Source organism: Chiloscyllium plagiosum, chromosome 8 (genome assembly GCF_004010195.1).
Source record: "Chiloscyllium plagiosum isolate BGI_BamShark_2017 chromosome 8, ASM401019v2, whole genome shotgun sequence".
NCBI classification, from domain to species: Eukaryota; Metazoa; Chordata; class Chondrichthyes; order Orectolobiformes; family Hemiscylliidae; genus Chiloscyllium; species Chiloscyllium plagiosum.
The window spans coordinates 92,653,653-92,668,853 of record NC_057717.1 but is presented as its reverse complement, the minus strand read 5'-3'; the positions used below and the strand labels follow the sequence as shown (position 1 = coordinate 92,668,853).

Here is a 15,201-nt window from a genome sequence, read left to right as displayed (position 1 = left end):
TTCCATCTCTCTCTCTCTCGCTCCCCATCTCTCTCTCTCCCTCCCCCATCTCTCTCTCTCTCCCTCCTCCATCTCTCTCTCCCTCCCCATCTCTCTGTCTCCCTCCTCCATCTCTCTCTCCCAACATTTTCAGCGCTGCTGGGTTCAGTTTGATTTTGACTTCTTTATTGTCACATGTATTTTGTTACAAAATACAGTGGAAAGTGTTGCATAGTGTCACCATGCTCTGTGCCATCTTAAAATACAGAAAAATAAACCAAAACATAAAACATAAAGGCAGATGAATGGAGAAGTAAAGAAAAAGTGTCCAATTTTATAGTTCTTCTAGTTAAGCGCCCGCCCTGGGCCATTGAAATGGTGGGGGGAGGTGGGATAGGGTGGGTCCAAGCCTCCTTTGCTGCTCTTTGCCGCCATCTTGCATCCTCCAGCAGCCGCATCACTGGGAGTCCTTGATGAACCTCACCAATGCAGTCCCCACTGATGCCGCTGGGTACCATAGCGGCCCCAACTTGACTCCACCGTCACTATGAGTCCACTTCAGGCCCACCTTGCCGATGCAGCCACTGCCAATGTTACCAAGTCTCATACTGGGCCCAAACTTGTCTCCACAGAACTAACCGTTAGCCAGGACAAGGACCACCTCATTGATGCAGAAGCTGCTCGGAACACAAACTCTTTCTGCCACTGTCAACACAAGGCCGCATTGGGCCCACAAGGGTCTGTACTGGGCCCGCTCGAATCCGTACTAGGCCCACTCCAGTCCGCACTGGGGTCAGTCGAGTCCACACTGGGCCCACTCGAATCCACTCTGAGCCCACTCGAGTCCACACTGGGCCCACTCGAATCCACTCTGAGCCCACTCGAGTCCGTACTAGGCCCACTCCAGTCCGCACTGGGGTCACTCGAGTCCATACTGGGCCCACTCGAGTCCACACTGGTGTCACTCCAGTCCACACTGGGCCCACTCAAATCCACTCTGAGCGCACTCGAGTCCACACTGGGCCCACTTGATTCCACACTGGGGTCACTCGAGTCCACACTGGGCTCACTCGAGTCCACACAGAGCCCACTCTAGTCCACACTAGGCCCACTCCAGTCCACACTGGGCCCACTCCAGTCCACACTGGGCTCACTCGAGTCCACACTGGGCCCACTCCAGTCCACACTTAGCCCACTCGAGTCCGTACTGGGCCCACTTGAGTCCACACTGAGCCCGCTCGAGTCCACACTGGGCATACTCGGGTCCACACTGGAGTCACTCGAGTCCACACAGATCCCACTCGAGTCCGTACTGGGACCACTCGAGTCCACACTGGGACCACTTGAGTCTGTACTGGGCCCACTCGAGTCCACACTGGGCCCACTCGAGTCTACACTGGGCCCACTTGAGTCTGTACTGGGCCCACTCGAGTCCACACTGGGCCCACTCGAGTCCACACTGGGCCCACTTGAGTCTGTACTGGGCCCACTCGAGTCCACACTGGGACCACTCGAGTCCACACTGGGTCCACTATTGTCCACATTGGGGTCACTCGAGTCCACACTGGGCCCACTTGAGTCCACACTGGGGTCACTCGAGTCCACACTGGGCTCACTCGAGTCCACACAGAGCCCACTCTAGTCCACACCGGGCCTATTTTAGTCCACACTGGGCCCACTCCAGTCCACACTGAGCCCACTCGAGTCCGTACTGGGCCCACTTGAGTCCATACTGAGCCTGCTCGATTCCACACTGTGCCCACTCAAGTCCACACTGAGCCCACTCGAGTCCACACTGGGACCACTTGAGTCCACACTGGGCCCACTCGAGTCCACACTGAGCCCACTCGAGTCCACACTGGGCATACTCGAGTCCACACTGGGGTCACTCGAGTCCACACAGATCCCACTCGAGTCCGTACTGGGACCACTCGAGTCCACACTGGGCCCACTTGAGTCTGTACTGGGCCCACTCGAGTCCACACTGGGCCCACTCGAGTCTCCACTGGGCCCACTTGAGTCTGTACTGGGCCCACTCGAGTCCACACTGGGACCACGCGAATCCGTACTGAGCCCACTCGAGTCCACACTGGGACCACTCGAGTCCACACTGGGACCACTCGAGTCCACACTGGGGTCACTCGAGTCCACACTGGGCCCACTTGAGTCCACACTGGGGTCACTCGAGTCCACACTGGGCTCACTCGAGTCCACACAGAGCCCACTCTAGTCCACACTAGGCCCACTCCAGTCCACACTGGGCCCACTCCAGTCCACACTGGGCTCACTCGAGTCCACACTAGGCTCACTCCAGTCCACACCGGGCCCACTCTAGTCCACACCGGGCCCACTTTAGTCCACACTGGGCCCACTCCAGTCCACACTGAGCCCAGTCGAGTCCGTACTGGGCCCACTCGAGTCCATACTGAGCCTGCTCGATTCCACACTGTGCCCACTCAAGTCCACATTGGACCCCTTCGAGTCCACACTGGACCCACTCGAGTCCACACTGGGCATACTCGAGTCCACACTGGGACCACTCGAGTCCACACTGGGCCCACTTGAGTCCATACTAGGCACACTCGAGTCTGTACTGGGCCCACTCAAGTCCACACTGGGCCCACTTGAGTCAACACTGGGTCCACTTGAATCTGTACTGAGCTCACTCGAGTCCACACTGGGCCCACTTGAGTCTGTACTGGGCCCACTCGAGTCCACACTGGGCCCATTCCAGTCCACACTGGGACCACGCGAATCCGTACTGAGCCCACTTGAGTCCACACTGGGACCACTCGAGTCCACACTGGGTCCACTATTGTCCACACTGGGGTCACTCGAATCCACACTGGGCCCGCCTGAGTCCACACTGGGGTCACTCGAGTCCGCGCGGGGCCCACTCGGGTCCACACTGGGGTCACTCGAGTCCACACTGAGCCCATTCGAGCCCATACTGGGACCACTCGAGTCCACACTGGGCTCACTCAAGTCCATACTGAGCCCATTCGAGCCCACACTGGGGTCACTCGAGTCCGCACTGGGCCCACTCGAGTCCACACTGGGCCCTCTCGTGTCCATACTGGGACCACTCAAGACCACATTGGGCTCACTCGAGTCCGTACTGGGCTCATTCAAGTCCACACTGGGACCATTCGAGTCCGTACTGAGCCCACTCGAGTCTACACTGGGATCACTCGAGTCCACACTGGGACCACTTGGGTCCACACTGGGACCACTATTGTCCACAATGGGGTCACTCGAGTCCACACTGGGATCACTCAAGTCCGTACTGAGCCCACTCGAGTCCACACTGGGACCACTCGAGTCCACACTGGGACCACTCAAGTCCACATTGAGCCCACTCGAGTCCACACTGGAACCACTCGAGTCCACACTGGGACCACTATTGTCCACAATGGGGTCACTCGAGTCCACACTGGGGTCACTCAAGTCCGTACTGAGCCCACTCGAGTCCACACTGGGCCCACTCAGGTCCACACTGGGGTCACTCGAGTCCACACTGGGCACACTCGAGTCCACACTGGGGTCACTCGAGTCCACACTGGGCCCTCTCAAATCCACACTGGGCCCACTCAAATCCACACTGGGCCCACTCGAGTCTACACTGGGCCCACTCAGGTCCACACTGGGGTCACTCGAGTCCACACTGGGCCCACTGAGGTCCACACTGGGGTCACTCGAGTCCACACTGAGCCCACCTGACTCCACACTGAGCACATACGAGACCACACTGGGCCCACTTGAGTCCACAATGGGGTCACTCGAGTCCACACTGAGCCCACTCTAGTCCACACTGGGATCACTCCAGTCCACACTGGGCATACTCGAGTCCACACTGGGCACACCCGAGTCCGTACTGAGCCCACTCAAGTCCACACTGAGCCCGCTAAAGTCCATACTGAGCCTGCTCGAGTCCGTACTGAGCCTGCTCGATTCCACACTGTGCCCACTCAAGTCCACATTGGACCCCTTCGAGTCCACACTGGACCCACTCAAGTCCACACTGGGATCACTCGAGTCCACACTGGGCCCGCCTAAGTCCACACTGTGGTCACTCGAGTCCGCACGGGGCCCACTCGGGTCCACATTGGGGTCACTCGAGTCCACACTGGGACACTCGAGTCCCACACTGGGCTCACTCGAGTCCACACTGAGCCCACTCGAGTCCACACTGGGCATACTCGAGTCCACACTGGGCACACTCGAGTCCGTACTGAGCCCACTCAAGTCCACACTGAGCCCACTCAAGTCCACACTGGGATCACTCGAGTCCACACTGGGCCCGCCTAAGTCCACACTGTGGTCACTCGAGTCCGCACGGGGCCCACTCGGGTCCACATTGGGGTCACTCGAGTCCACACTGGGACCACTCGAGTCCATACTGAGCCCATTCGAGTCCACACTGGGGTCACTCGAGTCCACACTGGGACCACTTGAGTCCACACTGGGCTCACTCGAGTCCACACTGAGCCCACTCGAGTCCACACTGGGCATACTCGAGTCCACACTGGGGTCACTCAAGTCCACACAGATCCCACTCGAGTCCGTACTGGGACCACTCGAGTCCACACTGGGCCCACTTGAGTCTGTACTGGGCCCATTCGAGTCCACACTGGGACACGCGAATCCATACTGTGCCCACTCGAGGCAATACTGGACCCCCTCGAGTCCACACCTGGACCCACTCGAGTCCACACTTAGCCCGCTCAAGTCCACACTGGGCTCACTCGAGTCCACACTGGGATCACTCATGTCCGCACTGAGCCCACTCGAGTCCACACTGGGACCACTCGAGTCCACACTGGGCCCACTTGAGTCTGTACTGGGCCGAGAAAGTGAGGTCTGCAGACGCTGGAGATCAAAGCTGAAACTTTATTGCTGGAACAGCACAGCAGGTCAGGCAGCATCTAGGGAACAGAAGATTCGACGTTTCGGGCACATGCCTGAAGAAGGGCATGTGCCCGAAACGTCGAATCTTCTGTTCCCTAGATGCTGCCTGACCTGCTGTGCTGTTCCAGCAATAAAGTTTCAGCTCTGTACTGGGCCCACTTGAGTCTGTGCTGAGCCCACTCGAGTCCACACTGGGCCCACTCGAGTCCACACTGGGGTCACTCGAGTCCGTACTGAGCCTACACGAGTCCGTACTGGGCTCACTCGAGTCCACACTGGGCCCACACGAACCCACACTGGGATCACCCGAGTCCACACTGGGCCCGCCTAAGTCCACACTGGGGTCACTCGAGTCCACACTGGGACCACTCGAGTCCATACTGAGCCCATTCGAGTCTACACTGGGGTCACTCGAGTCCACACTGGGACCACTCGAGTCCACACTGGGACCACTTGAGTCCACACTGGGCCCACTACTATCCACACTGGGATCACTCGAGTCCACACTGGGCCTGCTCGAGTCCACACGGGGCCCACTCGGGTCCACACTGGGGTCACTCGAGTCCACACTGGGATCACTCGAGTCCACACTGGGCCTGCTCGAGTCCACACTGGGCCCACTCGAGTCCACACTGGGGTCACTCGAGTCCACACTGGGCCCACTCAAGTCCACACTGGAACCACTAGAGTCCACACTGGGACCACTATTGTCCACAATGGGACCACTCGAGTCCACACTGGGCCCGCCTAAGTCCACACTGTGGTCACTCGAGTCCGCACGGGGCCCACTCGGGTCCACACTGGGGTCACTCGAGTCCACACTGGGACCACTTGAGTCCATACTGAGCCCATTCGAGTCCACACTGGGGTCACTCGAGTCCACACTGGGACCACTTGAGTCCTCACTGGGCCCACTCGAGTCCACACTGGGCCTTCTCGAGTCCACACTGGGCCCACTGGAGTCCACACTGGGGTCACTCGAGTCCACACTGCGACCACTTGAGTCCACACTGGGCCCACTCGAGTCCACACTGGGCCTGCTCGAGTCCACACTGGGCCCACTCGAGTCCACGCTGGGATCACTCGAGTCCACACTGGGCATACTCGAGTTCACACTGGGTCCACTCCAGAGCACACTGGGGCCCACTCCAGTCCATACTGGGCCCACTCAAGTCCACACTGAGCCTGCTCAAGTCCACACTGTGCCCACTCGAGGCAACACTGGACCCCCTCGAGTCCACACTGGGGTCACTCGAGTCCACACTTAGCCCACTCAAGTCCACACTGGGCACACTCGAGTCCATACTGGGGTCACTCGAGTCCACACTGATCCCACACGAGTCCGTACTGGGAACACTCGCGTCAACTTTGGGCCCACTTGAGTCCACACTGGGCACCCTCGAGTCCACACTGGGCCCACTTGTGTCCACACTGAGCCTGCTCGAGTCCACACTGGGCACACTCGAGTCCACACTGGGCCCACTTGAGTCCACACTGGGCCTGCTCGAGTCCACACAGGGCCCACTCCAGTCCACACTGGGCCCACTCCAGTCCACACTGGGCCCACTTGAGTCCACACTGAGCCTGCTCGAGTCCACACTGAGCCTGCTCGAGTCCACACTGGGCTCGCTTGCGTCCACACTGGGCACACTTGAGTCCACACTGGGCCCACTTGAGTCCACACTGCGCCTGCTCGAGTCCACACTGAGCCTGCCCGTGTCCACACTGGGCTCACTACAGTCCACACTGGGCACACTCGAGTCCACACTAGGCCCACTTGAGTCCACACTGAGCCTGCTCGAGTCCACACTGGGCACACTCGAGTCCACACTGGGCCTACTTGCGTCCACACTGGGCACACTCGAGTCTGTACTGGGCCCACTTGAGTCCACACTGAGCCTGCTCGTGTCCACACTGGGCACACTCGAGTCTACACTGGGCCCACTTGAGTCCACACTGAGCCTGCTCGTGTCCACACTGGGCACACTCGAGTCCATACTGGGCCCACTTGAGTCCACACTGAGCCTGCTCGTGTCCACACTGGGCCCACTCCAGTCCACACTGGGCACACTCGAGTCCACACTGGGCCCACTTGAGTCCACACTGAGCCTGCTCGAGTCCACACTGAGCCTGCTCGTGTCCACACTGGGCACACTCGAGTCCACACTGAGCCTGCTCGAGTCCACACTGAGCCTGCTCGTGTCCACACTGGGTCCACTTGAGTCCACACTGAGCCTGCTCGTGTCCACACTGGGCACACTCGAGTCCACACTGGGCCCACTTGCGTCCACACTGGGTACACTCGAGTCCACACTGGGCCCACTTGAGTCCACACTGAGCCTGCTCAAGTCCACACTTGGCCCACTCCAATCCGCACTGGGCCCACTCGAGTCTACACTGAGCCTGCTCGAGGCAACACTGGACCCAATCGAGTCCACACTTAGCCCGCTCAAGTCCACACTGATCCTACTCGAGTCCGTACTGGGACCACTCGCGTCCACACTGGGCCCACTTGAGTCCACACTGAGCCTGCTCGAGTCCACACTGGGCCCACTCGAGTCTACACTGAGCCTGCTCGAGTCCACACTGGGCCCACTCCAATCCGCACTGGGCCCACTCGAGTCCACACTGAGCCTGCTCGAGTCCACACTGGGCCCACTCGAGTCTACACTGAGCCTGCTCGAGTCCACACTGGGCCCACCCCAATCCGCACTGGGCCCACTCGAGTCCACACTGGGCCCACTTGAGTCCACACTGAGCCTGCTCGTGTCCACACTGGGCACACTCGAGTCCACACTGGGCCCACTTGCGTCCACACTGAGCCTGCTCGAGTCCACACTGAGCCCACTCGAGTCCACACTGGGCACACTCGAGTCCACACTGATCCCACTCGAGTCCGTACTGGGACCACTCGCGTCCACACTGGGCCCACTGGAGTCCACACTGAGCCTGCTCGAGTCCACACTGGGCCCACTTGAGTCCACACTGAGCCTGCTCGAGTCCACACTGGGCACACTCGAGTCCACACTGGGCCCACTCCAGTCTGCACTGGGCCCACTCGAGTCTACACTGAGCCTGCTCGAGTCCACACTGGGCCCACTCCAGTCCGCACTGGGCCCACTCGAGTCCACATTGAGCCTGCTCGAGTCCACACTGGGCCCACTCGAGTCCATACTGGGCCCACTCGAGTCCACATTGAGCCTGCTCGAGTCCACACTGAGCCCACTCGAGTCCATACTGGGCACACTCGAGTCCACACTGAGCCCACTCGAGTCCATACTGGGCACACTCGAGTCCACACTGAGCCTGCTTGTGTCCACACTGAGCCTGCTCGATTCCACACTGGGCCCACTCGAGTCCACACTGGGCTGACTCGAGTCTGTTCTGGGCCCAGTCAAGTCCACACCTAGCCCACCGACTCCACACTGGGGTCACTTGAGTCCACACTGGGCCCACTGAATCCACACTGGCCCCGTCACCGACTGCTCTGTTACTGCGCTGGGCTGACTGCATAATGCCATTGCCACAACCGAACTCTTTATCAAGCGGCAGGTAAAATAAATGAGGAAATAAAAACAAGAGAAAAGAAAAGAAACGAAAAGCATAGCAGACGGAGCAAACAAGCGCTGGACTCAGACACCCTGATCTTGAATGAGCTGTCATCATTTTCAATTAAATATTGGCAAGTTCAACAATGTTACACAGTTTCATTGTTAAAGTACAGATTTCTCCCACCTTACTGACTCGGTTATTAATCAGTGCTGACCCAGATCACTCACAACCCATGATACTCAATTTGCTCCTGGGTTGATTTTCTGCTCCCATCTTCTCTTGTTCTCAAAGCCCATCCACTACCACAGGACCACCAGCTGTCTTCACCATTGCCTGAGCTCGCATGTTCCCAATGCTGGTCTGTGCTTGTCTTATCCTCGGAGTCAACCATTCCAGCTCTTTCCTGGCCAGTGTCCTACCCTTTGCAAACTTGCAAGAGCTCTCAGTCCCTCTTATTTTGGTCGGGGAATCGTACAGGCTTGCAGCACAGAAACAGGTCCTTCCACTCAACTTGTCCACTCCAGCCTGGTTTCCTAAACTGAGCTAGTCCCATTCACCAGCGTTTGGCCCATATCTCTCTCAATCTTCCCCAAATGTTCAAATATCTTTTAAATGTCGTAATCATACCGGCCTCTACCACTTCCTCTGGCAGCTCGATCCATACAGGCACCACCCTCTGTGTGAAAAAGTTACCCCTTTTAGCTGCCATTTCAATCTTTCCCTTCTCACCCTCTCGTTTTGGATTCCCTCCCACCCCGGATAAAAAAGGCGTAGGCTATTTACCTCGTCCATGCCCCTCATGGATTTCTGAATTTCCAGAAGGTCACCCCTCAGCCTCTGACAACTTCAAGGGAAAAAAAGCCCTCACCTATCCAACCTCTCCTTATAACTCAAACCTTCCAGTCTAAGTAACATCCTTGTATACCTGTTTTACAAGTTGTATTCTTGTATTCCAGTTTAATAGCATCCTACCTATAGTAGGCCAGCAAATATTGAATGCCGCACTCCAAATTTAATTTTACCAATGTCTTGCATAGCAGTGACATAACACCTCAACTCCTGTACTCGGTGCTCTGAACAATCAAGGCCAGTATGCCAAACGCCTTCTTCACCACAGTGTCGACCTGCGACTCCACTTTCAGGGGAACTACGTACCAGCACACCGAGGTCCCTTTGCTCAGCAAAACTCCACAGGGCTCTACCATTAGCTGTGCAAGTCCTGCCCTGGTTTGTCTTACCAAAACGCAACAGCCCCCCCCCCCTTTATCGAAATTTAACTCTGTCTGCCCTGGTCACTAGTGTAAGCCCCATTTGTCACCCCATCAAAGGTGAGCAAGTCTTCAACCACAATCTCCGAGCTTCCTTCCCTATTCCTTTCTCAAGTAACGACTCAGCTTGAAATCTATCTCTTTTGCAAAATTCTTGGTCCCCTTCTGCCTTTCCTCTGTCACCCGTTATCTGATTATGGAGCTTTGAAATGTTTTGGGTTGCGTTTAAGACAAACTAAACACTCCACTTTGCCGAAGTGGCACTCACCCTGCCCTTTAGTATGATCTGTCTTTGTGACTTGGATGATTTGTTCAACATATCCCTGAAACAAATTGCCTCCTTTTCCCTTGCAATCCAATGGGACCTTGTGTCACTGACAGTTCATCCCTTCTAGCAATATTTAAGCTTCTGTCAGAAAATAGTTCATAATTCCACCACATCTACCTGGCCTAGCTCTGAATGCAACCGACCACTAACAAACTTCTCGACTTAACTTCGGACGCATTTGACAAGCAGGACTTACTCATTCCGATCGGGAATCGAGCTGGCCTCATGTTGACAACACCTTGGGCTTGTCAGATCTCAAGAAAGCGTCCACGGCAGCCTCGGCTTTGCAACTTTGAGAGCTGAGGTCTCCACCAGCTCTCGGGTGAACAGATGTTATCACGACACAGGAAGGAAGGGGAACTGAGTGTGTAACTAACTCACCCACTGCAGACTATTCTTTGCCATCGAAGCCAAGTGACAATTGGAAAAAAAATATTGGCAGCCAGTTCCCACTGAGTAGAGCATTCAACTTGCCGACGGAGATCAGGAATTCGGAACGAGAGACTTTCAGATCGATTATTTAGCCCTTTCAACAGAAAAGCGACTAAGACAAAAGTCAACTACTCCTGACACAAGATTACGCAACACTGGTACAGGCAATTTGGCCCAACCCATCAGTAGAATCCTGTAGTGTGGAAACAGGCCCAATATTTCCACACTGACCTTCCAAGGAGTAACCCACCAGACCCATCCCCCTAACCTACTGGTCTATGTTTACCCTTGACTAACACACCTCTGAACACTACGGGTAATTTAGCATGGCCAATCCACTCTAACCTGCACACCTTTGAACTGTGGGAGGAAACCAGAGCACCGGAGGAAACCCACACAGACTCGGGGAGAATGTGCAAACTCCACACAGAGAGTTGCCTGAGGCTGGGTCCCTGGTGCTATGAGGGTGCACCGCTGAGCCACCATGTCACCTTACTGCTCATGTTCATTTTGGTCTCAAGCCTCCTCCCATATTTTTCTCACCGACATTATCAACTCCCTTTCTCTTCTCTCTCATAAACCATCTCATTCCCCTGAAACACACCAATCTTATTGACTTCAACCACTGCCGTGTCATCAAGTTCCACATCTCTGAGTAAGGAGGCTTCTTCTGAATTTCCGGTCGGATTTCTTGGTGAGTATCTTATATTGACGGCGCCTCTTAGATTAGATTAGATTAGATTAGATTACAGTGTGGAAACAGGCCCTTCAGCCCAACAAGTCCACACCGACCCGCCGAAGCGAAACCCACCCATACCCCTACATTTACCCATTACCTAACACTACGGGCAATTTAGTATGACCAATTCACCTGACCCTGCACATCTTTGTGACTGTGGGAGGAAACCGGAGCACCCGGAGGAAACCCACGCAGACACGGGGAGAACGTGCAAACTCCACACAGTCAGTCGCCTGAGTCGGGAATTGAACCCGGGTCTCTGAGAGGATGTGTTCTATCTGTATCCATGCTGCCAAAGGGTATTTCTTCAGTTTGAAGCCCTCTGTTAGACTTGTGCCTCTTCCTTTCTGCTTCATAGGATAGGACAAACAACCTGTCAATCACGTCATCCACCAATCCACCTCACTGGGATGTTCAAACACAGAAACGTATCCGTAGGAGTAGGCCATTTGACCCTTCAAGTCTGCTGTTCAGTACGATAAGTGGTTGCTCTCATTGTAACCTCAGTTCCACGTTCCTCCTCATGGGCCTGCATGCTTCTTCTTTATTCACCCCATGGGACCCAGGGATCGCCAATATTCATCGCCCATTCCTAAATGCCCTTCGAAACATGGTGGTGAGCTGCCCTTCAGGATGACGTCGTGAGCTGCCTTCTTCAATCACTGCTAACACACAGAGTGAGAGAATCCTTCCACCTACAGTGCAGGGGTGACAAGTGGGCGACTGTGATCTTCAGAGCTCGCCAATGCTTGAATCTGGGCTGATATCCATACTCCTCAAATCAACTTTCTTTCAATAACATGTTCAGAGCAGAAGGTTTTCACACTGTGTGGATTCTATTGATGGGTTGGCCCAAATCGCCTGCATCAGTGTTGCATTATCTTGTGTCAGGAGTAGTTGATTTTTGCTTCTGTCACTTTTCTGTTGAAAGAGCTATTTTGTAGGATATCCTTGGAAGGGTCAAATAGTAAAGGAAAGTCTGCAAGAGGTGATTTGTTGTGAAAGAGGGAAAGATAGTTACACCCACCATTATGTCTTTCTGCTCTGTCTGTCTTTCTCTTTCTCTCCCTGAGCTGTTCTGGCCGATACGTGACTCCAGACCATGTGATTGAATCTAAACAGCCCTCTGGAACGACCTCGGTTAGAGACGAATAAAAAACACCGACTTCTCCACCTCCTGATGGCTTGCTGTGCTCTTCCAGCCTCCTGCCTGTCTCCTCTAGAATGATGTCAGCAAGTTACTCCCCTGAAAGGTGATTAGGGGATGGGTGTGAAATCCTGGCTTTGTTCAGCGAAGCCCACAGCCCTCGAAACAAAAACATGTGATAGACAAAAGTACCTTTTTCAGGTTCTTACACTCAGTGGTGCCACAAGGCAGCCGATCGAGGGAGAGACACCCTTGGGCAGCATGGATACAGAGAGAACACGTCCTCTCACGAGTAAGAGGGGCCGTCAATATAAGATAAGTCACCAAGAAATCCGACCGGAAATTCAGAAGAAACCTCCTTACTCTGAGATGTGGAGCTCAGGGTTTGTGTAAAGATGCTCGGGTGCCCGTTGCCATGGTTGTGGGTTGTTGGGAGCTGGGAAGTTGATTTGCAGACATTTTGTCCCCTGTCTCGGTGACACCCTCAGCCTCCTGTGAAGAGCTGCTGTATTGTCTCTTCTGGAATTTATTTGGTTCCATTCCTGCTGCTTCCGGTCGGTGGTTCTGGTTGTTTGTTGTCGTGGCGACATATTGGTCTTTGCCGATGGAGACAGTGGCTGAGGGCCAGGCTTCTAGAAATCCTCTGGCTGGCCTCTGTTTGGCTTGTCCCATGGTCGTTGTGTTGTCCCAGACCAGATGCCCCTTCGCAGGCAGGAGAGGACACTCTGGTGGTGCCATTCACCAAAGGGGCTGTGAGACAATGAGGTGGGTTTGAACAAGACCTGCAGCTAACATGGGCGGCATGGTGGCTCAGTGGTTAGCACTGCTGCCTCACAGCACCAGGGTCCCAGGTTCGATTCCAGCCTCGGGTGACTGCCTGTGTGGAGTTTGCACATTCTCCCCGTGTCTGCGTGGGTTTCCTCCCACAATCTAAAGATGTGCAGGTTAGGGTGGATTGGCCATGCTAAATTGCCCATAATGTTAGGTGCATTAGTCAGAGGGAAATGGGTCTGGGTGGGTTACTCTTCGGAGGGTCGGTGTGGACTTGTTGGGCTGAAGGGCCTGTTTCCACACTGTAGGAAATCTAAGCTAACTGCCCATCCCCCTCCATCCAACGCCAACTGGATTCAGCATCTGGCTTCCTCCAGGGTTGGCAGTTGCCATGGAAACATAGGCCCAGTGGATAGCCACCCAACGTGGGCAGCAAGAGGGGAGGGGAAGGGTGGGGCTAAGAACGTAGACCTATTCCAGTTGTCCCTTCCTCTCTTAAGAAGAGAGGGCAGTGCCACAGGCTGAGGAGAAAGTGAGGACTGCAGATGCTGGAGATCAGAGTCGAGAATGTGGTGCTGGAAAAGCACAGCCGGTCAGGCAGCATCCGAGGAACAGCAGAATTGATGTTACGGGCATAGGCCCTTCCTCAGGAATGAGGCTGGGAGCCTCGGGGGTGGAGAGATAAATGGGAGGTGGGTGAGGGTGTTAGTGAAATCCATATTGATGCCATGGGGTTGGAGGGTCACAAGGTGGAAGATGAGGGGTTCTTCCTCCAGGCGTCGGGTGGTTAGGGAGTGGTGATGGAGGAGGCCATGTCCTCGGTGGAGTGGGAGGTGGAGTTGAAGTGTTCGGCCATGGGGCAGTGGGGTTGGTTGGTGCGGGTGTTCCGGAGATGTTCTCTGAAGCACTCTGCGAGTAGGCGTCCTGCCTCCCCAATGTAAACGAGACCGCATTGGGAGCAAGGAATACGGTAAATGACGTGTGGAGGTGCAGGTGAAACTTTGGTGTATATGGAAGGCTCCTTTGAAGAACTTGCAAACAGCACCCACCTCAGCCACTCTGACAGAGGTCCCCTGTCAGGACATTCATAGAACATGGAACAGTACAGCACAGTACAGGCCCTTCGGCCCACGATGTGTCGAGCATTTATCTTTATCTAAGATCAACCTCACCTACACACCCCTCAATTTACTGCCCCGTGCGCTTGTCCAGCCGTCACTTAAATGTCCCTAATGTCTCTGACTCTCCTACCACCGCTGCCAGTGCATTCCACACACCCACCACTCTCTGTGTAAAACATCTACCTCTGACATCTCCCCCATACTTTCCTCCAATCACCTTAACATTATGACCCCTCGTGACAGCCATTTCTGTGCTGGGGAAAAGTCTCTGGCTAGCCACTCTCTCTATACCTCTCACTACCTTGTACATCTCGATCAAGTCACCTCTCTCCAGTGTGAAAAGTCCGAACTCACTCAACCTCTCATCATAAGAGCCTCTCTACCACCATCTTGCCAAAGCCAGTGGAATTTTGCAACTGAAAAAGGAAAGCTGACATCTAGACTGGACACTCTTACTGGGTAGACCCTCCAGCCACAAATTGCCTTGATGAGATAGACTCATCTGCTGCCTCACAGTGCCAGGGACCTGGGTTCGATTCCACCCTTGGGTGACTGTCTGTGTGGAGACGTTCTCCCTGTGTCTGCGTGGGTTTCCTTTGGATGCTCCGTGTTTCCTCCCACAGTCCGAAGATGTGCAGAGTAGGTCGTCCATGGATGTGTGGGTTAGCCATGGGAAACATGGGGTTATAGGGTCTGGGTAGGGTGCTCTTCGGAGGATCGATGTGGGCCGAATGGCCTGCTTCCACACTGTAGGGATTCTATAACAGCAGGGCAGGTTCCCTTTTGTTTCCCATCGCTCCCCCCCGCCCAGCTGCAAACCCTGGAACTGCACAACTGGAATGGGAAGGGTCAGGGACAAGAAAATGTCTCTTGAGGACACATGGGTTCAATTGAAACTAGGTCTCAACATCTATAGACACGTGTGTGCTTTCATTCTTTACTGCTCTTGGTGAGAG

General features: G+C 55.1%; 1 protein-coding gene across 1 annotated transcript in view; it reads right to left on the bottom strand.

Annotated features, from left to right (window-relative positions):
* LOC122552354 (adhesion G protein-coupled receptor E3-like) overlaps window positions 1–10,403 on the bottom strand; it is a 55,640-nt gene extending 45,237 nt beyond the window's left edge. The window contains exon 1 of the mRNA XM_043695104.1: window positions 10,232–10,403. Coding sequence (XP_043551039.1) covers window positions 10,232–10,262 — 31 coding nt within the window. The 5' untranslated portion in view covers window positions 10,263–10,403. The remainder of the gene's footprint in view (window positions 1–10,231) is intronic.
* Between the last annotated feature and the right edge of the window lie 4,798 nt (window positions 10,404–15,201).